The 27912-nt window shown below is 30.3% G+C and overlaps 1 protein-coding gene across 5 annotated transcripts in view; it reads left to right on the top strand.

Moving 5' to 3' along the window:
• The window catches only part of LOC142325476 (uncharacterized), a 388745-nt gene that overhangs the window by 267565 nt on the left and 93268 nt on the right, over nt 1–27912 (top strand). For all 5 annotated transcript variants that reach the window (XM_075367290.1, XM_075367291.1, XM_075367289.1 and 2 more), the window contains 2 exons: nt 13340–13436; nt 19621–19677. In XM_075367290.1, the coding sequence (XP_075223405.1) occupies nt 13340–13436; nt 19621–19677 (154 nt within the window). The remainder of the gene's footprint in view (nt 1–13339; nt 13437–19620; nt 19678–27912) is intronic.

Below are 27912 nucleotides of genomic sequence, written 5' to 3'. Positions count from 1 at the left end.
AAATAGCTATGACAGACTTGTTGTACCTTATGTTTTATTTGGCTCGTAGTCATTAGTAAAACTAGTGCAGAAGTGTAAAATAACTAATTAATGTATTCTTACAGAATTCATTAATTTTTTTTTTTTGAGACAAAGAATTATATTCCCGATCTCTGTATGGTTACTTGCGATTCCTGTCGCGGTCAGTTTTTTTTTTATTTTATATTTTTTAGTGAAGAAACCGAAGGCAGGTGCAGCCAGTTGCGTCGCGCATACAGTAACAGTGGCAGCAGCTATGTTGGTTGAACCGCCGCGCTGTATACCATCGCACACTATAAAAAATCGAAATTAAAAAAAAAATCAAAAAAGGTTTTTAGATATTTAATGAAGAGTATTTACAAGCCCCAGTGTAGTGGATATCTGGTTTAGTATAGTCGGAGATAGGGAAAATTTCATCATTGTTCAAAATTCTTTTCACCCCTTTCAAGGTCGAATTTCGAAAAAATATAAGAAATGCTTTTTAAATATTCACAAGAAGATTACACACACCAAAAATGAAATTGATATCTTCGTTTGTAAACTTCATTATTACTCAATTTTACCCCTTAAAACTCGAAATTTCAAAAAATCCTTTCTTAGTATGCACTTGACAGCGTAAGAAGAACGTTTACACAAGTTTTCAATATCTATTTTCAGTAGTTTTTCCAGGGCGTTGATTATACATTCATAATTAGTTATTTTATATATATAATACTAGCTCATTAGTTATTTTACTACTCATTAGTTACTAGTTACTACACATTCCCCCATCACGGTTTCGTCCGTAGTATCACTGCGACTTCACCCGCAATATTTTTTTAATAACAAACTTATGTATTTATAAATAAAAATTATCTAATCTAAAGTATCGTTTTAAGATTTTCATTAAATTCTGATAAAACGGTAAGTAAAATTTCGGTAAAGGAATATACGATAAACACCAAATTGTTGCTCAGCGCTTAAATAAAGAAAAATAAAAAAGGAAGATAAGAAAATTGCCCAATAAAGATAAAGTAAAAATATATTAAAATCCCCAATCTAGTTTCCCCATCGCGGCTTCATCGGCGCTATATGGTTACTGAGTTTTCCGTCGCGATTAAGGGATATTTAGCCGGTCACGGCTAAATATCTGTCTAACCAGAGGAATCTGCCCCTTGGACCCCCGCTGTGTTCATTAAATTCAAGCTTGAGAGAATAATAATAAAAATTAAAGCCTGTTCAATTTATATAAAATATCAGCGTTTGGTAATTTCTTCAGAGCAACACTTTGGTCAGTACAGGATCCGAAACTTTGACTGATCTAAGAACTTCGGTTTCAAAACAGTCGGCTTCAATCTTAAAAATATTAATTAAAACTGGTTACCCGTATGAAGCACGGGGAAAAATTTATTTTTCCCGGTTCTTATCGGTACCTGACAATCACCATTATGAGGTGACCGTACTTTTTTTCTCTTTTTTTCAATATTTTAATTACTTTTATTTTATGTTTTTTAGTTAAGTAACCAGAGGCAGATGCAATCAGTCGCGTCACATTTACAGTAACAGTGGCTGTGTTAGATTCGATTGCAACGGTGAACGCCGCACCGTTCACCGTCGCACCCCTTAAAAAATCGAAATTCAAAAAACTCGAAAATGTTTTTAGATATGTATGAAAGAGAATTTATAAGCCCCAATTTAGTTAATATCTTCTTTAGTGTAATCAGAAAATTAGCAATCATTGTTCAAAATTTTTTAATGTTTCTTCGACCCTTTCTAGGTCAAATTTCGAAAAATCTAGAAATGTTTTTTTACATGAAGATTGCATTCACCAAAAATCAAGTTGATAACTATATTTGTTACAGAAAAATTCAAATGATAGTAGATTTCATTGTTTCTCTATTTTAACCCTTTAAAATTGAAATTTCAAAAAAATATTGTCTTAGTGTGTGCACTTATACCGTAAGAAGAAATTTTCATCAATTTATCTTCAGTAGTTTTTGCTGGGCGTTGAAAATGAATGATTCACGACATGTAATTTTATATATAAGATACATATATATATATATATATATATATTAATTATTTTCTTATAGTTATTACTACTAATAAAAATAATTTAAGTATTAATTTAATTTCTCAAGTCAAGTTCATGTTCTTTAAGGTTTGGATTATTGTATCAAATAAATCTATTTTTAAAAAAATAGTGAAATGCGACTGGGATACTGACAATATAATAAATGTGAATAATGTGCAACAAACAATAACAATTGAGGAAATGTTAATGTGGGGAAACGCTAGTTTGCAAACCTTACAGCCTATTTTCGAACTCTCCGATCTGAATATGTTGCGTGAGGAAGACACCATATTTTATTACAGAACATGGAAAATTACGGAAGCAATTGTATACTATTAGTCTACACTAATTAGTAATATTCCAAGTAGAATTCACATCCAGAGATTAAAAGAAACATTAATAAATGCACGTTCTTGAATTAATATTTTTGGGGATCTGTCTTTTGGGAAGTTTGGACGTTTCTGATCTGATCGGGAAAGTTTTATCAATAATTAAAAACATAAAATTGGATAGACATGATTAGTTTTTTGCAATAGCGGAATAATCCATGTGGTTGAAATATACCTTCATAACTTATTCGTGTTCCCGTAGAAAATTTACTACTTCTACTACTACTACTAATAATAATAATAGAGATGAACTGAATTAAATATAAGATAAAACTGATGTCAGGTATGGAGATAATATTTAGTGATGATTTAGAGAGAATGACAGACTTATAAATCGGAGGCAATAAATCTAAAAAAATTGAAATGCAGGATTAATAAAGATAGTTGGTTATACGTAAAAGTTTTGTTTTCAGTACTAGATTAATAGGATGATGTCATTTTTTGGTTGTTGTACGCACCTATATCCACCTGAGCTTTAAAACTGTGTTAACATTTAACCAGCTTCGGTGCAAATAATTTATGCATTTTATCTTTAATTGAATTTTAACTTACGTTTTTTAATATAAAATGTAATCTTAACAATGTGGTGATAACACATCTAAAATCGGTGTGGCATAGATATCCAATGGACGGTGTATTGCGTAGTCGCCACCCTTTACTGAAAACCAATAATACTTTTTAAACCTGTAAACACTGTTTGTAGTAATGCATACTGTTGTCTATGTTATTAAACAAAAAAAAAAAAAAAAAAACAAGCGTGAAAAGTAAGCATAGAGTTAAAGAGTTGCTTATTAACCGAGTCTATTATTTATTAATATTACTGTGTATTTAATTACATGTGATGATATATTTATTAATAATTTATTTTTTGTATTTTATTTTCTCTAAAAATGTTATAGTTTTTTCTACTTTGATTACTTTGAAGGTTTTTTTCATTGATTTTAGAGATCATAGTATTAGTAGATAATTGGAAATATTTATTATGTTTAAAAATTAAACTTATACGGCTTTTACTAACAGAAGGTGCTGTTTGTCAACATTATTTCAGTTCTCAGTCTCTCAGTACCATTAAAATAATTTAATAATTAATAGTTTAATAATTTAACTAATTAAATTTTTGAAAAAAATTTTTCCATCATCGTCATTAGTCACATAATATCGGTGCGAAACCACCTTTGTGTATTATAAGGGATTTCTTAGCGATTATTGATAATCAGATTTTTGTTGATTCCTTATGATCTCATCAAAATCAGATAAATCAAGAATACTATACAGTTAAGTATGATAAAAAGTTCGGATAAATAACAAAGTATAATAAACTGCAAATGGATTAACCTGTTTTATTTGTGTCTGTGTATCTGTTTGTGTGTATGTTTGTGATAGTGGAGTGTGTGTTTAGGTGCAATGAGTTAAATGAAATGTGATCCGTAAAGTTTTGTTCTTTTGTTGAGGGGTAAGTCTTTTTAGCCCTCATTCGATAAACGACGACCCTTCTAACATTGTAACCCCACAGGTTCATTGTTTACTCATGTATTATCAGATTATATTAAAAAAAACTCTCTTAATGTAATGTACAGACAGACAAAATAAGGAACTGATATAATTATATAAAATTAATATAAAAAATTAACAAAATTTTGAAAAAAATAATCAAAAAAAATAAATTGCATACAATGTTTTTATTAATTGAAATCAACTCATTACTTCCTTATACGAAGTAAAGGAAGTATTGTAATCGCAAAAATTGCGGTTTTCAGATTTTAACGGAAATATCCATTTTTATCATCCCTGAATCGATTTTGACTGGTTTCGGCGAGACGTATGTACGTATGTATCTCGCATAACTCAAAAATGATTACCCGTAGGATGTTGAAATTTTCGATTTAGGACTGTTGTAGCACCTAGTTGTGCACCTCCCATTTGGATTGCAATCGACTGAATCAAAAGTGTTCAAAAAACCCAAAATCCAAAAAAATTTGGAATTGTCACTTTTTCCTAACTGCAGTAATAAGCTCTCATTTAGAGCTTTTAATCGATTATCATAAGTGGTACTTATTTTCACTGGTTCCAGAGTTATATCCAAATAAAATTTTAATTAATGAAATATTTGGATCTTTGCCTTCTCATCCGAGAAGGCACATCGATTCGAATCAGACTTCATCTCCTTTTTTTTAACTTGTTTTTAATTTAAATACATTGATTTATTAATAATTATTAACGTCTAAAGTACAAGGAATTCATGTGTCCACATCAGATTTTTTTTGCATGTTTTTCTGCTTTTCTTATGCCACGAATTCAAGTGTAAAGATATCTTTTTGGATTATGTCTAAAATAAAACTGAAGTCGTGTGTTGATCGTTAAAAAATAAATTAAATCGTTTTAAAAAATACTATTAATCAAAAAAGGTGTATTTTTATTTTTATTTAACAACCATTTTCCTAAGTTCTTTTGAAGTTTCATATCTGAGTTAAGTTTTAGCTGAGAGCTAAGTTTTAAAAAGTTTTATAGATAAATTCTCTTTTTGCCACTGATCTTTTAAAAGATTTCAGCAGAAGATGCTGTCGTGATCACAAAAATATTAATAATTTTCTCCCCTTCTATTTAACTTCGGTGTTTATACGGGAATTGTATAAGGATGTGTTTATAAGGATTTTTATTATTTCTTAGTAAATAATAGATTTATATTGCAAATGCAATATACAATGTAGCCGATTGATTTTTCATTTTATATTACAATTACAATTTATTAAAAAATCTTGTGAACGTTTTAACTTTTTTCCCGAATAAGTCATATCCGATTAATCGATATTTACAATGGTGTTGTGAGATTATTTTCTTATTTTATATTTCTTTATCATCATTTTGAAACACAAATCCAATTTATATTAAGTTCACATCGGGTACCGTCTCACAATTCTCGAATTTCGTTTTACTTTCAGAATATCAATAAGTTAAACCATTTTCAGTTTATTTGTAGTTAATATCCTCAATTAGTACTTTTCTTTCAGTAACTAATGGTAAAATATTTTTTTTAAAGATTGATTTACCGTACGATCGCAAAATGCGCTATTTCCTGCCTGCATTTCCCTCCACAACCGATCAATTCGTAGTTTGCGCGAAATGTCGCGGGTTCCGGTGCGGGAGAGCATCATTTCCTCTTTCAATCTACAAACCACGTATTCCATAACTTAAACTTCAATTCGTAACCGACATATTCTGCATAAATAATACAATTAGCTCCTTATTTCTTAATCGAAAATCTTGAGGTTATCAAGCGGTTATTTAAGTTAGGGTTCTGTTTGTAATTTGGGGTCTCCCACATACCTTAATCTTCCATACTCGTATCAATCTGCCTTGCTATTTATCATTAAATATTTTTATTACCTTATAACTAAGCTATTTCACTTATTTCCTTTGATTTATTACATTTAATCTTTTTTTTTTTATCGAAGTAACTTTGTTAATCAGAAATATTTATTATTTTATTATTAAATTTATTAATAAAATATTAAATTACATAAATTATTAGATAATTTTTTTTTATTTTGATTACTACGATTTCTAATACATAAAAAAGTAATTTTATAAATCAACATGAAATAACTGATCAAAGCTGGGTTTTTAATCACATCGTTTCTTTCTTCAATATTTTGAGATTTTATGTATATTTTTACCCTAAAATACAGTTTTACACATTTTAATGAAATTTGCACTGTTTATTAGCATCGTTTTTAAAAAGTAAAGAGAAAATAAAATTATTGAAAAAATGAATTAAATGATTTGACATCTTTAAAGAAATAGTTATACAGCTTAGTTTCGTTATCGGCAATACTTCACTATTCATTTAACCTTAAATAAAATCTATCTATATTGTTTCAGAAGATAAATAATTGTTTACATTACATAAAACTTTAGTAAATTGGATCACATCCCAAATCACATGATAAGGAGTCCTCACCAGAATTCCTTATTACGCGCTACTATTATAATGTCCTTTATACCAAGCACATACAATTAGCAATTATGAATGACACTCAACACCACTAGAAAAATAAAAAACAAAATAAGATACCAACCCGAAACAAGAAAAATAAAATTTGTAAAAAATTTGAAATTAAAAGTCGAATAGATAATGTACAATACTCACATTCGTGTTAATTATAAATACATTAAGACACTATAGGGACACTTAGGAGTAAAACGTGCAGTCGATTCAACTTTTTGATGTCATCCCCATTGTCTAATAGGTTTACTGCTAAGTGATTTGTGTGATAGTTAAGCCGTTGTTCGTACTTAGAACTGAAACGTTGTATCTCCTCCCGCACGGACCGCAGTCTTAAATAATCTTGGATCGCATTGTTCCTTGTAAACCAAGATGCCTCTGTTATACACCTCACCAACTTATTCTGAAACCACCGTAAGATGTCGTCATTGCTACTGGTCGCGATGCTCTGTAGTTCGATCCCATAGGTTTTAGAATTGTTGAGTATACTAGCACCTTATTAGTTAAGGACAAACGAGAACATTTTCTTGAACTTTATCTCAAGTTGTCTTCTATTCTCTTTTTTCTGAACTTACCACTTTAGTCGGTCGTTGAAGTGTAGACTTAGGTACCTCACACTCTCAGTTTAAAGAATTATAACGCGGACATGTGGGCAGTCACTTCTTCTCATCGTGAATGTCACGTGGTTCGATTTTGCTTGGTTAACTTGTACTTTAATAGAAATGGCATAATAAAGTGATGAAAACTTAATTTTCAATAAAATTATAAGAGGTTTATAAGTTATATAAACAAGAAGAAGTCTTTGTTTTTCTAATGTAAATTTTTACATTGTAGATGGCATTTGCGTTGTCTGTCTGTTCGTAAAATAATAAAACAAGCAATTTTTTGTTAGAGAAATCTGTTTTTTTTATAGATTTTGTCATTCAAAGCTACAAAGCGTAATAACGCTTTGTAGTTTCCTATTCTGTTTACAATTTAATTTAATTAATACTAACTCTAATATTAATTTAATTTAATTCAACCTTTGTAGCCTCTTTGTTTCTCACCACATTTAAATTTCAGATGGTTCAAGTTACTTTTCTATCCTTGTTTTGGACTCCTATTCTACTTCATAGTGTCATATCCCAAAGACTTAGCCAACCAGATGTCAGATTTTCCATAGTAATTCTTATATTTAATTATTTTTATGTCGATTAATTTCATTGTAATTAATTCATTTCATATTTTTTATTAGTTATAATTAATCAGTTTTAAAAGAATTGAGTAGAATAAAAACTGTTTCAACTTTGAAACCATATTTATAAATGTAATTCATGAGTGCATATAAATTTATTCGAGTATATGAAAAAAAAAAATTGTTTATTGATTTATTTAATTTATATAACCACATTGTTATTATACTTTATTTAAATTTTCTCAAAGAAAATTTGAAGTAATCGTCATTATAATGTGTATAATACAGTACTTTAAAATAAAAATAAATTTAAAACATGGAAAATCAGCAATATAATATTCATAATTATACCGTCCTAATCATAACATCAAAACGAACCGGTTTCTTTCATGCTACAATAACGGTATATACACACCAATTACCACCACGCCATTACACTTTTTTAACGCTATTTTTGTTTTTACGAGTTTAGTAGTTGATTGGAAATAAAATTACTTAAATATAATGAATGTTTACTCATAAATAATTTAATCTTTGGAAGATTAAACTAAACGGAAATCTCGCATTTTTCTTTTTTAGTGTTCACGTTTCTCTGATATGTTTTCGAATTTATTCGTTTGTTTATATAAAAAAAAAATAACGAAAAGATATTATAAAGCCTAGCTCATTGCATCAATACATGAAAATGACAGATATTCTTACTTTTAAGTTGCCAGCGTTACTATCTATGGCACATTTTTTAAATGTTTTTTTTTTTTTTTTAGTACATTTTTTAGTACATTTGATTGATACAGCATATAAAACGAATATTAAATATTAATATTTCAATGGTCATAAAACTAGGGTTTTTGAAATTAAAATTATTTTCTCATGTTATGAAGAGAGGTCAGTTATCATCTGATTTTTATCTCAATGACAGTAGATGACATTAATGAATGCGTGGAGCACATCCATTATTGATTTTTCGGTTAGGGTATCAAATTGGCCCTGAAATAATTATATTTAATTAGTTAGTTTATTGTAAAACAGTAATCAAGTTTCTCTAATTTTTTTTTCTTTTTAACAGATATCAGTAACGAGGTTGCCAAATTTCTACTCTTTCACTTACTACTTTTTTATAATTTGACTTAATCTTTGCTGCTTTAATATAGATTGAAAAAAAAATTATGATTCATAAATTAAATAGATAAATAATATATCCTTTAACATATTCAAACAATCTCTTTATTATGTCAAAAGGAATCCCAACAAATTAATTTTTTAAACAAAAGATATTACTTAAAATCTACGTCTTTATGTCTATTTCGATTGTTAAACGATTACAATTCCTCAGATACTTACGAAATATTATAAATAAAAAAGTAATGTTAATAAATAAAATTAATTTGTAAATAAACAGTGCTTACTAGACGCTATAAGTATTATTATACGAAATTTTAGAAAAAGAATACGTAAGATACAAATAACTGTCATTCTAGGGATCCCATTAAAGGTTAAATTTATTCTGAAAACGTCTAAACCATTTAAACTTCCAGTTCAGACATTCCATTACTACTTAGGTGCCAATTTGGGTAGGAAAATTGTTTAATTGGTTGGTTGGATAAAACACATCTTAAGAAAGGTAAAAAGGCAGCATGAACCTTAAACCGATCGAAGATATACTCCCGCCTATAAACAAATTTTAAGAAAGGAGATAACAGTTTAATGTCCGAATTGAAAACATTTGCAAAACATTTTTTAACAAACTTAAAAATACATATTTACAAGGTATTGAATATCAGTTTTGTACCGTAGGTTAACAATTGATGAAATAAATTTTCCCAAATATAAAATTCCTGTTTAGAAGATTTATTAAAACAATCGTAGTGAATTTTTCTTACCACTTCTAGGGAGTTTCATAGCTTTAACCGATTTCTCTAATCTCCGATAGTAAATTAGCTAAATGCTGCTTTATTTACTCACAGTTTTTCTTCTAGTTTTCACCTTCTAAATTAAACAATTTTTTTCTAATAAATTTATAGATCCCGCTCTTTCGATAGGATTAATTTTGTCTCTTCCGTTTCCGAGGACAGAGATCAGTTTCCATATCTAAAGAAACGTTAAACTTATGATCTTTTAAATATTTTTCCGTTGATATTATTGGGAAGACAATACATAATTTTTATCGATGTTTTCTCCGACCTATCTTTTCTATATTTCTAAAATAAGTTTGTGTGTTAGATTATTTTCTTTAAGCTTTCAATAGCCTTTCTAGTAAAACCATTGAACTCAGCTATACGTATAATTTAAATTATACTGGCCATCCGATTTGCCCGGTAAATTTTCCCATAAAGAGCTTCTATATTTTAATGTGACGGTTTACCACTGTACAGCCATCAAGAACGATACAAAAAAAAGTAAAATTACCTTACTTTTCACTGTTGTTGAATAACTTAAAAAGATGGTATAACCGAAATATTTGGGTAAAACTACTGCAATTTTTTAAAAAATGAATAGATTTACTTGAAATGTTCTTTTTTAAAATTTTGAACTTTTTGAAATTATTTATATAAAAAGGTTAATCCATCCACTGCAATGGAAAATGTCTCAACATATCTAGTGGCTTTACTTTCTTGTCTAACAGTGCTCTTTGCTTTGTTTGGAACCATCATCATTTCCATAACATAGTACAGGTCATAGACCTGTTCCGGCATTCCAGCGCTTCTTTGTCACCTTCTCTCATATCTTTCTAACGGAAGTAGTTAAGAATTTGATTGGAAATTCTTGAATCCTTCATGTTTCCTGCATGTTCTTCCATCGCTCTGTATAATTTGTTGTTACATAAATTTTGCAAGTAATAATGAATTCTCTTTTAACATCTTCATCGGTTATTCTACCCGTTCTTGTTATACCTTTAAGGATCTTTAACAATTATAATAATTATGACTAGTTCATACTTCATAACACATATAAAATAATAAAATAAATAACTTTTATTGCAAGCATATTTAACCATAATAAAGCAGAGAGTGCATTTCAAATATTTAATCGAATTTACCTGTTGAAAGACAGTGTTATTTTCTGTCTAACTGGTTCTGCTCCTTTGTACACCATAATTTTAGTCTTCTCAATAGAGCTTTTACTATTATAATCACCAAATAACTTGGATAATTTAAAAATACTATACTACAATTCATTTTTGCTATCACTTAAGATGGTCATATCATAAGAAAATAATAAATTATTTAAATAATAGTTGTTTGGAATCTTAGTAATTAGTTTCTGTGCATACGAGCTTTTAGTTGTATTTATAAGCGATTTTATTTTACTGTCATTTTAAATTTATATTTAAAATCTCGGATCAATCTAGATGGCGGTTTCATCCTGCATTCTGACTGACTACGGTACCTCAGGATCCACTTTGGTCGTTATTCGACATAGAACCACGTGAAAGGCAAGAAATAACAGTTAAACATCAGGTTTTTTTTGTCTTGAGTCATTTGATTAGTTTGATGCAGCTCTCCAAGATTCCCTATCTAGTGCTAGTCGTTTCATTTCGGTATACCCCCTACATCCTACATCCCTAACAATTTGTTAATATGTAAATTTGAAATATGTAAATTTTACGTAAATGTATATTATGTAAATATGTACGTTTGAAATATGTAAATTTCAAACGTTTCCTGCCTGCACAATTTTTCCTTTCTACCTGTTCCTCCAATATTAAAGCGACTATTCCTGGATGCCTTAATATGTGGCCTATAAGTCAGTCCCTTCTTTTAACTATATTTTTCCAAATGCTTCTTTCTTCATCGATTTGCCACAACACCTCTTCATTTGTCACTTTATCTACCCATCTGATTTTTTAAGATTCTCCTATACCACCACATTTCAAATGCTTCTAACATTTTCTTCTCAGGTACTACGATCGTCCAACTTTCACTTCCCTACAAAACTACGCCCCAAATATATACTTACAAAAATGCTTTCCTGACGTATAAATTAATTTCTGATGTAAGCAAATTATATTTCTGACTGAAATCTCGTTTCGCTTGTGCTATTCGGTATTTTATATCACTCCTGCTACGTCCATCTTTAGTAATTCTACTTTCAGAGTTCTTCTACCTCCATAATCTTTTCTCTTCCTATTTTTATATTCAGTGGTCCTACTACATTTCGTTACTTTCTTTTGTTCTTTTTATTATTTTCATGTGGTAGCTTTAGCGTAGGACTTTATCCATTCTATTCGTTTCTTCTAAATCTTTTTTACTCTCAGTTAGAATTACGATATTATCAGCAAATCGTAGCATCCTTATCTTTTCACCTTGCATTGTTTCTTCGGATCTAAATTGTTCTTTACCATTATTAACTGCTAGTTCTATGTAAAGATTAAAAATAAACGGAGATAGGGAAAATCCTTGTCAAACTCCGTTTCTTATTACTTCTTCTTTCTTATGTGCTTCAATTAGGTTTAAAGAGCATCAGGTTTAAAGAACTTTATTTGTTACTAAGCAGGAATTCACATTTGTCACTGTCCAACAAATATTTAATACATAAGGTCATTCTGAAACACTTTTTGGACTATGGTATACAACTATGGAGATACGATGAGGAAAAACAACATTGTACAACGTTTTCGGAATAAATTGTTGAGAATCATTACAGAGGTCCCATAGTTTACACGGAACGAACTATGGTTACACGGAACGGAACTATCTACCTATATAGGAAATCAAACTATTCGGTTCACATTAGAAACAATGGCTAGGTAATCTTATGAAATATCTAGCGCTGAATCTCCAAGACAACAGTGAGGATACCCGGCGATTCAAATACGCCTTCACGTGCTGAACATGGGAGAATCTGAGTGACTCTTATGTTGGGACGACATCCCTTAAGTGATGAGCATTTTCTCTATGCCTTGATGAAAAACATAATTTCCTTTTATAACTTAATTATGTTTCTGTTTTGTTTTTTCCTTTGTCTTGTAATATTTGATTTTTTGTTTTGTGTTTTACGAACTTTTGTACTTTTTATGAAGTGAATCAGTTCAAGCGAATTTTTGCAAAAAAACTGTTTGTCTATTGTACGTATGTTTTATGAGGGGATTTACAGGAAACCCCTCATTAACGCTTGTTGTAATCCATTTACGTATGGTTTCGTCTTTGTTCCGATTGTAAATAAAAGAATTGTGGTAAAAAGAAAATGAAAAACGGCCATTAATAAGATTTTAATAATTAATGATGGTCTCATTTTTGTTACGCAAATTCTTAAATTTCATTATAAACCCTGAAACAATTGAATTCGTGGAATTATGTTTAATTCCTATTGAAGGAAAAGTTAAATTGAATACTCTTAAAAACATATTTAGATGTGTGTAATTGTTTATAAACTGAAGTAATAAACCGAATTAGTAATAGCATTTCACTCAAGTATATTAGAAATATTTCTAGTATCAATATATCCTTAATTTCAGTGTTTATACCTTCTCGTAAAATTATATTCTTCACAATTTGTTACATATTGTAATTTTTTGCACATGTTAAATTACTAATAAAAATATGTTATTTTATTTTTATCACCCCAGCTCATATTCTTCTATACTCAAGTAATTGTCTTTTTTTTACCTTTGCATAATTACTCCGGGAAAATTTCAACGGTCCTTTATATCTAATAATGTTTTTAAATCTTATAAATATTTTAAATCAATTTTTTTTTTACAGAATGGATTGGGATTTCAGACGGAGACTTCAACGTCAGTAGCAAAACCAACTCAGTCTTTCTTAACATTTCAATCAGACAAGAATTCTCTAAATCAAGGTAAATTTAACAAAGTTTTTCTATATAAAATACATTGCTTAAGTTTGACCCTAACTATATAAAATGTTTACATAATTACTAGTCTGTTTATATTTTTATTTATTTATTATTATTTTATTATTATAACGATTGACATGATTTTAATTTGAAATCATTTTTTTTTTTTGTTTTTTTTTTTATTTTCCTGATAATAAAGTGGCTGAAAAGAGAGAGAAAGTATTACTATCGATATGAACGTCGATCAATTGTGTGCGCCTAAAAAATAATCCGGTCATCTGCGTCCCTTATAGTTAATTTTACTAGGTCAACTCCGTCCCTCATAGGAAATTGTACCTTGCTATTCCGAATCACTTGTGGTTGTAATATCTCAGTGAAAAGCAAAAACATGTTTCACTCTTATTTTTTATCATTAGCTGTAGATATCCTTTGAAAGGAGCTACAGTCTATATTTTGTCGAACCACTTAAAATAGTTTTGTAAATTTTCTGTGAAACTTTTATTTTTATTTATTTTTTACTCTTTTTTTAAAAGAGTAAAAAATAAATAAAAATATAAGACGTACTTCTTTGTACTTTGTACTTCGATGTACTTTGTACGTCTTTGTAGTTCTTTGTACTTCGTACAAAGAAGTACGTCATTTTACTAGAGTCGGCGTGACATATGTACGTAGGTATCATAACTCAAAAACTATTAGCCGTAGGATATTGAAATTTTGGATTTAGGATTGTTGTAAAATTTAGTTGTGCAACCTCCCCTTTTGATTGCAATCGACTGAATCAAAATTGCCCAAAAAAAACAAAATCCAAAAAATATTGATTTTGGAGTTTTGCTTAACTGCAGTAATAAACCCTCACTGAGAGCTTTTCAACGATATACGAGTATCATAAGTGGTATTTTCATTGCTTTCAGAGTTATAGCTGAATAAAATTTTAATTAATGAAATATTTGGATCTTATAAGTGGAAGACACATCGGTTCGAATCCGACATCATTTTTTAGGTAATTTCATAAAAAGGTACCTATTGTAATGGCTACCATGATTCGACTTCCGCAAAATTCCGACATATCTTCTCCTTTCACATCTCCCAGACCCCAAAACCACCGTCAGTTCAAAAGTTTATATATAAATATATATATATATATATATATACACATTTATTTCACTTTCTTGTGAACAAACAGAATAACTGCCGTAATTTTCTGCCAATCACTTTCAAATTGATACATAAAATATAACGACCCAAAATCACGTTCTAGTTTGTTAATGAGCCAAATCGGACCATGGGGGTGGAAATGGGTGGATCCTTTTCGAAAAAACACAATATCGCTATAACTTTATTATTAAGTAAAATATTGAATTCGTTTAAAGTTCCTACTATTTTTTGGATAAGGGCCTAAAACTTATCTAAGTAAAATTTTTAGATATCACCAACCATTGGCCCTGGAGGTGGAAGAAATGGGATTTTGAAGACAAAAAAATCATACCTCCCTTAATAGCCACAGTATCAATTCGGTATAAAATAGTCGTTAGTCCTCTAAATATTATACCTAATATATACCTTAAACTTTTGTCTGAAACAATTTTTGATATGACCATCCTTTACGGCAAGGGTTGACCAAAACGTTGCTGGAATTGTAAGAAGGTGGGACTTGTATGCTAAACATGTGAAACATTTTTCACATGCATCATTGTCATATTGAGTAAATTTGAAGTTTTTCTTAATTTTAAGGTGGAGATTTTTTTATCCCCTACTTAGCACCGCTGAAACCTCCGCCTTCTGGCGTGCCGAAAGGATTTTTTATTTATTTAAATATATTGATTTATTAATAATTATTAACCTCTGATTATAAAAAAAAATACTATAAATAATAATAATTCAATAATAAAAAAAGAAAATATATAAAAAAACGTAATAAAAATATAAATACATAAAAAGTACATGTAATTTAATAGGCGTATAAGGAAGTCATATGGGGGTCCACATCAGATTTTTTTTTAAATTTCTAGGCATTTAATATTTTGTTGCTGTTTGTCTCACTACTTATAACAATTATGTCAGTCGTCTACGTTACTTTATTTTATTGGTAAAAATTTCATGCAGAGAGCCCATACATATTGTATCCGAGAATAGGTTTTTTTTTATCAATTTATTAATTTGTTTCCGAAGATACATTTCCTTTTCTTCTATCCGTTTATATTTCCTTAATTTTTCTTAACTTCTTAATTCGATGTAAGTATCAGTCAGGAAATATTTCAAAACATAATTTGATAACTCTTACGAACGACAATTAAATGAGTAATAAATCCTGAAAAAGGGATAAATACGTCATGAAGTAGGTGGGGTGGGGTTGTTGAACCGTTCGTATTATTAGCAGTAACGGGAACGCAATCGACCGGTATGAAAAAGGGAGTCAAGTAGCGGTGGATGCAGTTCACTGAGCCCAATCGATATTGCTCTCAAAGTATTTTTGAACTGCGAAATTTTTGAGACTCTCTCAGTTCAAAAGTACTAAATATCTTTGTAATAAATTTATATAACCATTGGTTTGTGTGTAAGTGTATGTACATATGTTGTATATCTGATGAACGGTTTAACAAACTGCCTTTGAATTTCTCATGTAAGTTTTTGTAATTGGAGTGTTGATTGTGTTTATTTTTTGTAGAATTCTGATTAAAGGGATTAGAAAATGTTGAGAGAATGCTGTAATTGTCCAATTCTACGTTGGTTGAACTTATAAAATTAAAATCGTATGTGGTTTTTAATTTATATTAAAAAACAAAAATTATTAGGCCTACAAATAAAAAAATTTAATTTATTTAATACATTTTCAAAATAATCCCTAAATATTGGAGTTTTAGATTTATAAATTTAGATTATTTCAACCTACCGAATTGAAATTTAGTTTTGTTATTATTCTTTAAATTATGACATAATCAGGATAACAAATTTCAATCTGTACTAAAGGGTTTAGGACCAACACACTCTAAAAACAACTTATTTTATTTATCCTAAAATTCAAAATAACGTAATATCAGGGTGGATAGATGATAGATGTAATCTTTCAACATTTTTCAGAACCTGAAGAAACACTAACTACCTCAAGTTGCCCAAAATGACATCGTTAGTGATTTTTTTTATGTTACAGATTTTATCATGCTTCGGACTATACTATTTTTGAAAAAGATTGAATTTGTAAAATTTTCTAATTGGTTTAAAAGATGTTGTGGAACCTTTTCCTTTATTTTTTTTCTTTTTAAATAATAAAATAAGGAAGGTCTATTCGTGAAAAAAACAACAGCCAACAATTATTATGTTGTTGGGCTTTCGGAAAATATTATTTCCATCTTCAGGAACATATGTTAATTAAATATATACTATAAATTCGCTTCACATACTAAACTAAATTAGAATAAAGTAAAATAAAATTTATATAAAACATAAAAATTGATCGTCAAGTAAGTAAAATCAAGTAATGCGTATATGAGTCTAGTCATTAAACAAACCTTAACTGTTGGAATGAAATCAGTTTAGCCACTGATAATATAAAAGGTTTATAAAAATCTTTTATATATTATCAATAATATTAAAGTTTAAATTCTATACAAATGTTCATTAGCAATTTGCCAACTTTGTAAAATTGTTTTCTCAAATTTTTGTTTTGATATTAGGTAAAACATTATAAAATTTATAATTTTGTAAAATAAAAATGGGAAAATTTCCTTTTCTTATTAAAAAATTCAGTTATCTTTATATTTATCTTTGTTATTTGAAAATGAGAATCGATGTCCATTAAAATTTGCATAATATATTACATGTCTACAACTATAATTTGTAATTTGTAATTTGTATTGTAATTTGTATAAACTGTAAATATGTTTCAGGAATTTACCAGCTGAAAAATGTATCTTACATTGAAGTAGAAATTATATTTTTTTTTGTTGATAACTTTTAAATATAACTTGAACTTATGGTTATTTCAAAGTTAAACCTAGTGATATCTAATATTTAGAGTTTTTTTTTTATTTTTAGATCAGTTAATTTAATATCTCTATTTTATATATAAAAATCAAATTACATAATTTTTCTAAAATCAGAAATCTAAACTTAAGGAGGATTGTAAAATTGCAAATTGTTAATTTTTGTATAATTGTGATGATTGACTTTTGTCCCGATGTCATAGCCATAAACCAGTTTTCGTCTCCCGTTACGTTCTTTTGCATGAATAATTCATCGTCACAGGCTGTTCAAGAAGTTGCCGATAAACGTCCACTCGATGTTCTTTCTGCTGTTCGGTCATCAAACGAGGAACAAACTTTGCTGCAACTCTATGCACGTTCAGTTTTTTCAGTTAAAATGTCATTGCAAGATCCAACTGAGATGATAACCTCTTCTGCAAGTTCTCTGATAGTCAATCGGCGATTTGCACGCACCAGATCATTAATTTTCTGAATGTGGGTGTCATCAGTTAAAGTCGAAGACCTTTCTGGTCGAGGGTCATCTTCAATCGACTGATGACCACTTTTTAATAGTGAAAACCATTCGTAACATTGCGTATGATCCAGAGCATCATCTCCGTAAACTTGTTTCTAAACTTGAAACATTTCTGTGAAAGTTTTCCCCAGTCCACGCGAAATTTTACGTTGTATCTTTGCTCCCGAAAATTTCACATTACAAAAATCGCTATTAGCACTTATACACGTTGCACTCAAATAACAATAACACAAAAACTAAACGAGATATCAACAATCCAAGAACTACAGAGGAGGTTATGCAAAACAATGCTGCCAACGCGACGTCACTAAATATCTCCGTTGGCAATTAAAAATGTTTCGTTATTTTCTGAACAGACCTAGTACTGTAGGGTTATAGGTAAATTTATAAACTCTTTCTCTCTCTCTCTCTTTCTGTTTAGCCTCCGGAACCACCGTTACTTCAGAGGATGAATGAGGATGATATATATAAATGTAAATGAAGTGTAGTCTTGTAATGTCTCAGGTTGACTATTGCTGAGGTATATGGTTAATTGAAGCCCAACCACCATAGAATACCGGTATCCACGATCTAGTATTCAAATCCGTATAAAATGAACTACTTTTACTAGGACTTAGTTTACTAGAATCTTAGAACTCTCGACTTCGAAATCAGCTGATTTGCGATGACGAGTCAACCACTAGAACTAAGTTTACTACTCTAATGAAATCATCCTTGCACACTTCCCATTTTTTTTTCTTATCCTTGAACCGTTCTTCACTATTATCGGTTCTTTGGATGTAGTTCTGACCCTCCAAGAGTTTCCACGCATAATGTGTTGGAACTGAAAAACCAGTGCATCCTTGATATGTGATAGAGGCTACCTATGGACCGATTCAAGGTCTCCTTTTCTTGTCGGTCTAACAAGCGTGATGACTGAAATGGTATCGTATAAAGCCGGACCTCCTAACTCTCCCTCCCAATAACCAATATGTTCTCCATCTATGGAGAACATATTGGTTTTTGGGTGTGCTTTTAGGTGATTTGATATGAGTCAGTATTCACTCTTAAAAACAACTTTAATCGTTTACAAAAAAAATAACAAGTTAGGTTTATTAAGTAAATTAGGATTAAAATCGTGTCCCTTTACTTTTCTTTTTAAGACCTGAATATAAAGCTGCATATTTACTTCAAGTTCATCAAATTGCAGGTGACAATCAAGAGACACTTTCTCTTTGTTTTCCATTGCCCTCTCCGACTAGTATTTGTTTGTGCTTCAAATACTTGAAATAAATATCATATCTGTTCGTTTATAGGTATAATTTCTATCTATTTAGGAATGGCTTTGAGTGTACCCTACCTATACTTTTAATTCGTTAAACTCTAACAGTCATCTGTAAGCCTACTAGTTTTGTGTAATAGTTATTGTGTAAGCGTATTAAATTTTGTAATTTTTAACAGTCTGACATCATTGTAATAGTCGTACATCATTTAAATTTCAGTGATTGTAAAGCCATATATGTTTCTAATTGTGAAGTGATGGATTGCATAACTTTAGAACATTTTTATGCCTCACGTACGTTTAATAAAACAATTTATTTTGATTTCATCTAATATAACTGAAACCAGCTTTATTACTCAAATGTATATACATATAATATTGTAAAATCCTAATATATATTTTCTGTAACCTTTAGTTTACATTTTTTTCCAGGAGAAAATACCCTCTATGATTATCGACAAAACGTACAGGAACCATGGTTGCAAGAAGGTAAGCTTTTTTCTTCATAAATTATTAAATGTTATTTTCTACATGTTATACGTTTTTTTTAATTTTTATAGCTTTTTATTTACTTGTTTACTTCAGTTACTGAGGAACTATTTTGAAGTTATTTTGCAGTCACTTTTCATTAGATTTGAATTTTTATGTCATTGTTAAGGTACCTTTAAATTATTATTTGAAATATAAAAAAATTAATTAGCGGTACCTTTCAGAAATGTTGTGTCTGCATATCCCATACTTTATACTCGTCATGTACATCTTTTACATTTCATATCAAGATTATCTATTTCTTTATAAAAACAGAGTTTGATAAAAAATGTATAATAAACAAAACAAAATGTTTTTTTTTTTAATATTAGATCCATTGTCATTGTTTAAAGTATAACTTAAATTTACTTAAATTATTGCAATATGTTATTTTTTTAAATTCTTCTTTCTTCATACTTCTCAGTCAATTCATCTTATACGGTATTCGTCTAATTTCTATTCACACTCCGTAATTCTTATTAATTCTTTTTAATAACCTTTTAGAAAGTGAGATATATCAATCTTTTGTTCCTTTTCTCTCAGACTTCTTTCATCCTTCGAGAGTGTTGTTTCTTCTCTTCTTGTATCCACTTCCTTCCGCTGATTGATTTTTTCCTTTTCTGAAAACCTGCTTTCTGAATTATCCGTATAAAACGTGTCCTGTCATGTATTGTGTCTGTGTTGGTCTTAATGTATTTCATGTCTTTTTCTATTTCCCGAAATTATTTGGGTTTGGATCTTTAACTTCTTACAAGACAAAGATCTGTTTAGTTAATCTGTTATCACCCGTCGTATGATCACAGAATTGTAATCTTCTTTTCCTAATAACGTTGTCAGTTTTCCAAATTTCAAAAATAATAGTTATGTCGTAATTTAAATCCTGATTCACTGTTACATTTAGGTCCTAATATTTTCCTTAGAATTTCCTTTCGATCTTTTCTAATATTTTAACATCTCCACTTCCGGTTAGTTTGTGTTTTTACTGTGAAAAGTATTTCGGATCTAACCATTGTCTGATAATGTGTCAGTTTTTTATTCCACAACAGAAATTTCTTGTTATGTGTTCTACATGTAATTCTTATTATTATATATTCAACGAGATAAATTTTTAAATCACATTTCTTTAATCAAATATGTATTTTAATAAGCAAGATTCTTCTCCTACTGAATTGTAATGGAATTTTAAGTGTTGTTTCAAAACAGAAAGGGATACATAAATTAATCGCTTTACATTACCTTGCCTAGTCTTTCTTATACCTGTGATATATGTTAAGTACCTGATATACAAAAGTTATTAGTCTGATTTTCTTTCTCTGAGAGTAATGATGATCACTATAGAGCCGATAATTGCCGTGAACAGAGTGAAAATGACACTTTTAGAGCTGCATTTCGGTATGTTCGGTTCAGTAAAAAGACGTCGGGGAAGCACTTCGTTCACCTTTTTTCATAAGCGTGACATAGTATTCTTGTTATTGTTTAAACTAGCTATTTCATTTTGGAAAGTTGATTCTGATTCATGTATGGTGGCCTAATTATGATTTTGACATTTGACATATGTAATAAGGAAGGCAATGGAGTAGAATTGTAGATAAAAAAACGATACAATTAGAATTTTCGTAACATAACATTACTTTTGTGAAAATTTTCTACTTCATCTTGTGGTTTTGCTTTGCAGGAAGATAGAAGTAAATTGGTTTTTTTATAAAGCTTAAATTCAGCGATAAGCATTAAAAACATAATTCAAATTTTTAAAAAGTGATACAGTAAATATCGTGACCTCTAGGACCTAGTGACCTCAGTGACCTCTAAGGAACCGATCATTATAACCGATAGTCACTGTAACCGAACGATGTTTAGGTAGCTTAGTGGTACTACTTTAATATGCCATTTACACGGGTATTATAATACAGTAAAATAATAATAATTAAAAATAATAATTTATTTCCGTAATAAAATAATATAAAAAAACCAAAATTATGCAATAATAAATACAAATACGGTAGAGTAAAAGAAGATAGAGAAAAATTGTAAAAATTACTTTTTTTTGCAAAAAGTCTGTTATTTTGCTTTGTTTCAAACATTTCTTGTTGTAAAACAGTCTTTGAAGGTCCTTTTCTAAATGAAAACAAACATGTTTTTTTCCTTCATTAGCAATTTCTGTAAAACTGAGAAACCGGCAAATGGTTTTGATTGCCGCTAAAACTTCTGGAAGATTTGGCGGGTTGATGTCTTCATCGTTGTCGCTATAGTTGCCTTTGTTGTTATTACCTAAGGCCCCGTCTATTTCTGCGAGTACTGAAGCCACTTCATCATCTGTTACAGTTTAATGCGTTTCTAAATCTTTGTCAACCTCTTGATAATCTTCAAATAATGGATTTAACGATTGGTTTTGCAGACTATTAACACATTCTGCTAAATTCTTCTTCGGAGTAATCTCGCCAGCCTGTAGTAAAAATCGTACATGTCGAAAGCAATTTTTTACAGTCAGCGGAGAAATCTCATTTTGATCTTAATTTTGATAAACATAATTATAGCATCCAGTATAGTTTTATTTGTGTTTCCTCTTTTTTAACAAAATCCTGTATCATTTGAAAAATTAGGTGTTTTTTTGTAGTGGACTTTTTACCGACTTGATCTAAGGACAGTAGACTGCGTTAAATTTTGCAGTCCTTAGATCAAGGCGTGGTAAGTACACTAACTTTATACACGAAAGATTTTCAAAATGTGAATGAACTGGATAGTTGTCAATGAACAACAGAATTTTCTCATTTTTCTTTAATTCACTGTTCCATTTTCGTAACCAAGACATAAAGATATCTTGTCATCCAAGCTTTCTTCTTACTTTCGTACATAACAGGAAGCGATTTCAAATTTTTAAAACATCGGAGTTTAGCACTTTTCCTACAACCAGAAGTTTTTTTTGTCAGTTCCAGTCATATTTGTAGCAATTAGCACTGTAAGTCTTTTTCTTGATAATTTTCCCCTCGAAAACGTTTCGCCTTTAAACCGAAGGGTTCTTCTACCTGGCCTCAGTTTAAAAAAAACACCGGATTCATCAGCATTATAATTTTTTTCATCCGAATAATCTTTTAATTTTGGGCAAATGGTTTCTAGCCGTTTTTCTGACACACCGATTGGAGCTGCTGCGACCCCGGTATTATTCTCCCCGACACAATATCGTGACCCTGACGGACCCGTTGTATCCAAGCTGAAATTATTTTATGTTCTTTACCGAATTTTTTAGAAAAATCGTTCGCCTTAGTTCGCAATATAGGGCCGCTAATAGGGATATCACTAGCCCTTTGGTATTTAGACCATTTTAACAGCGCTTGGTCTGCATCATTATGTTGACTAGGCCGTAATTTTTTTGATTTCATAAAATTTGTTTCAGGATTTTTCTTATTTTTTTTTACGGGGCTTCCGTATCACCGATACTGTCGAATGATCTACGCCTAATTCTTGGGCGATGTAATTAGTTTCTCTAACCTTCTGATAATATGCGCCTTTTTCTCTATCGTGAATGTTTTTCGCGAAACCATAATTAAATCATTATTAAATGTGTTACACAGGATACTTAAAATGAAATGCGGTATTTGCGATATGATAGTTCACAGCAAAAGATTAATAACAACTGAATGTGACTACTTCAGGTTATAATAATCTGGTACAGATTGAAACAAACCATAGCTAGTTCTACCAATATACTTAGTCAGTTTATCAATGCATTTATCCATGTAGTTTACTCTAAAAGTTTCATTTAATTTCTTTTTTTCCCCATATTTATAAAATTATTGTTAAGCTAAAAAGACCAAATGAAGTTATTAAAGAAGATAAAAAAACAAAAACTAATGTAGATATGCAGGTAAAAAAAAAAGGTGACTCATTTTAACCGTTCAAATATTTCTGTAGCTGCAATGTAGATATACTACGTTACTGACGAGTCACTTCCGTCCATCATTATAAGTGATAAAATGTTGCATTGCAGTAGGAAAAATAAGTCATAATAACCGATATGTTACAACAACCGATGTAATTACAAACAATATACATACTTTATTTGTGTATTAACGGTATACCAAACCAACCAAGAGTCAAGGTTTTGGTCACTATATCCGATATGTCATTATATCCGATGTTACTATAAACGATACTTACTCTACTCAAAATTACTCACACTTAACAGATTGAAGTTTAGCTTCCAGAAGACCATTACTGAGTAATTACCGAACTCCTTTTTCAATGGTGTAGTACCTGGTCCGGTTTAATCTAGAGCCTCCGTCGTTTTTAAAAACCTCTTTTACAAGAACAACTTTTTTTAATGTAATTGTAATTAACAACAGCCTACAATACTACCGAAAAATTAGATTAATAATTATTTCGAATAAATTTTTAGAAGCATACTTTTATGTTAAAAGAAAGTAAATTCCTTTTAATTTAAAAAAAAACTTTAAGAAACTACTAAATTGTTAAACAAACTAAAAAAAAACACTAACTTAAAACACTACTAAATTGTTTTGGAACAAACCAGAGCTAGTTTTACCAATATATTTAGTCAGTTTATCAATACATTTTACCCATGTAGTTTACTCTAAAAGTTTCATTTAATTTCTTTTTTCCCCGTATTTATAAAATTATTGTTAAGACTAAAAAGACCAAATGAAGTTACTAAGTAATGTTATTTTTCCCCAACCAGTATTCCAGCTACTGCCGGGTCTGGGTATGTGTATATAGGTGAATGTAATTACCGCTGCCGGTTTTCCAGGCCTGACGTAGCTGCAGTGTAAGGATAAATGTACTGAATAAATGTAAGGATAAACATGTAAACTGGAACAGATTCAGGTTTTGGGATGCCGCCGTAGGATCTTGTGGCGGACGAAATGGCGGAAAGAGCAGAAGGGCAATCGAAGAGTCAGGCGAAAGGGGAAATCTTAGATAACTGTCAGCAAAGGTGGTCCAGGAGTCATGTGGGTAACTGAACGAGAAGGCTAATGCCGCAGGTTAAGCCATGGCTGGTCAGGAGACATGGTGAAGTCAACCATGAATTAACGCAATTCTTGACTGGACATGGATGCTTTAATAAGTTCCTCTGTGATAGGAAGAGGAGGAGGTCGCCGGAGTGTATGTATTGTGGACAATGCGATACGGTTGAACACACGGTGTTTAACTATTTTAGATGTGAGGAGGCTAGGAGGGAAGTGCTGGCTACTGTTGGTGCAATAACACCGGATAATGTAATAGAGACGATGTTGCATAACCCTAGAAACTGGAACCTAGTTGATAGGATGGTGGGTAACATTTTGAAAAGGAAGGCGATGGAGAAAGTTTAAGAGGAAGAGAATGGTACCTAGTGGGGTAGTATAGGATGTGGCTGGATAGTCCCGTTCATGAGGAGTGTGATGCTGAGGTTCGCACTTCCGATGCGTGAACGAGAACTCCTCGGGTGAGTAGGAAAGGAAAGCGTAAAGACGAAGTCCCGACCGGAGATCCCCTGTTTGGGGGACTATTGAATTGAGGCAGGCAATTAAACATAGAGTCCCGGTTATGTGAACTTCTTCCCTGAATTGAGACAGGCGAGTGAGAGGGTCTAGTCCCGGGTAGTACCCCATGCGGGGACGACATAGCCGGTTTCGCCATGGTCGCCCGAAAGGTTAGAGGCAATGGCTTCCCTAGGCCGAGTTTTCCTTCTCGGCGGGTCCGGACCTAGCGGGAAGGGAAAAAACCACCAAAGAACACCGGTATCTACAGCCTAGCATTGAAATCCACAAAAAAGCAACTGCTTTTACAAAGACTCGACCTTCGAACTCTTAACTTCGAAAATCAGCTGATTTTGTGATGACGAGTTTAACCACTAGCCTAACCCGGCTGATTTATTAAATAATTATTAAGACTAAATTAAATTATTATCTAGAACAGAAATAATATAAACAGTTCCGACAGGTATGTTTTGTGATAACGCATGGTTCTATAGAGTCAAATAACTTTCATTTTATTTATTGCGTTACTTTTATTTAGTTCCCTGAGAAAAGACTTGCAGTATTTTAAAATCCTTAAGTCTTCGGCAGCTTGCCATTTATTGTATTGCTGGAATGTGTTTATATCAGCAGATTTAAAAGTATGTGTTCTTTATAAAGAAAGTTCTACCACACCGAATTTTTAAAAAGCTGTATTCATTATCATTAATTAATTTTGTATTCATTAATTATTCATACATGAAAAATTAATCTAATTATAAATATAATAAAGAAGATGATTCTATCAAATATTATTTAAATTATATCGATCGTTTAAGTCTGAATTTTAATTAATTATTAAATTACGAAAGACTTGATAAATTGTCTGGAAATATCAACGAACGTTTCAATAGCTAATTTCTGTATCGCGGCAGAACACCGGTTCCAGAACGAAAAGGTTCTGAAACCTAGGTAATCCCTAAGTTATTAGTTCATCCTTTGAAGTAATATCTTACGGTGGTTCTGGAAGCTAAACAGAAAAATAGAGAGAAAGGAAGAAAATGAAAAGGTTATATTTAAATAGATTTGAATTCTCATCTGACCTGATTATTTAAATCGTTAAATTCAGTTAATGACACTAATTTGCTGTACGATCGCCCTGAGATTGATACGACTAATTTTTAATCAAAATTTAACTTCAGTAAATCTTAAAACCTATTTTTAAGGTAATATGACTGAAAATTTGTAAACATTTAATTAAGCATTTCCTTTTTGCATTCCCATCAGATTAACACTATTAGCGTCAAGTAGTTCACCATTAGATCATCCCTTTATTACAGTAAATAATTTTGTACACGGTTTGTGGTGATATAGGGAATAATGGTTTTTGGTTTTGTGCAGGGGTTGTGGTTCGAAGGTGGCCATTATCACGATTAGCCACAATCAATATAGTAGCTACAACAGTGAAGTACAAAGGTGACAAACACAATGCCTCCGATCCCGACAAATCCAACTAGCTGCTAATTAATTGCTTTTATTTCCTTGGTGTTTCTTTGTACTTCTCTTTACTTATCTTCATTACCTCAGACAATTACTGTATGTTTCTTTTTTTCTTTATTTCTCTACTTGTTTATTTTTTAATTGTAATTAGATTATTATGATCATGATTTTTTTTTAATTAACTTTGAACTTTTTTTAAATGTAGTTTTCTGAAGTGTTAAAATTTTACTTACGCTTGACTTGAACTTAATGTACGTATATCTTCATAGTTACAATCATCATATCGATAATTAGTTAATATAAAAATTAAAAATACTAAAGAGAATAAAGGTTTATTTTATTTTAAAGGTTTATTGTAAAACGTTATAATAGTTACAGTACATTATGATATTTCGGTCAGAATATTAATCCACCGTTTAAAGATGGTAAAATTGATTCGTAGAATCGATTACATTGCCGAAAGATATTTTTATAGTTTAATCAACAGAGATTTGTCTTCGTTCACCAGTATAGATAAAATAAAGAAACTTACCAAATAGTAGAAGCCACCTTAGTCTTTCACCTTACTACGTGATCTTAGAGAAGACGGTAGAAAAATGCAATATAAGATTTGTCAAACACTATTTCTTCAATGTCTCTTAAAGTGCATTATTCTTATTTTGAAATATATATATACAAAGCATTCATCATACAATATTCTCCTTAACTGAAATTTGTTTAATTTTTGTTTATCTGTGGTTTTGAAAATGTTTTCTTCTACGGCTGTATTATAAGGTTTGAATTACGCGGCTAGAATCTGTATCACGGTAAGGGTCATTATGACACAGGTATTCAATCTGTCAAAACCCTACTCTTTCCTACCACTGATCGATATTGTTTAATATATTAGCTCTCTTTTTTACTTTCATTTTAATCCGATTTAGTAATTAGCAAGCAGAGATTAATTTGAAAATACACCGATAGGTTTCTATAATTTTTTTTCCTGTTTAACCTCCGGGAATCACCGACAGATATTACTTCAGTGGATGGATGATGATGATGATATGTATGAGTGTAAGTGAAGTATAATCTTGTAAAGCCTCAGGTCGACCATTTCTGAGGTATGTGGTTAATTAAAACCCAACCACCAAAGAACAATTGTATCCTTGGTGGTTGGGGTTCATTATTACACTGTTTATTATATAAACTTTTATCGTTTAGTTAATTATGTCGGAATTTGAGAAAGAAAATATCTTTAACACCTATC

This window comes from Lycorma delicatula, chromosome 5 (genome assembly GCF_047948215.1).
Source record: "Lycorma delicatula isolate Av1 chromosome 5, ASM4794821v1, whole genome shotgun sequence".
Classification (NCBI taxonomy): Eukaryota; Metazoa; Arthropoda; class Insecta; order Hemiptera; family Fulgoridae; genus Lycorma; species Lycorma delicatula.
Note: the sequence above shows the minus strand (reverse complement) of the source record. Positions and strands in the feature narration are given on the sequence as shown.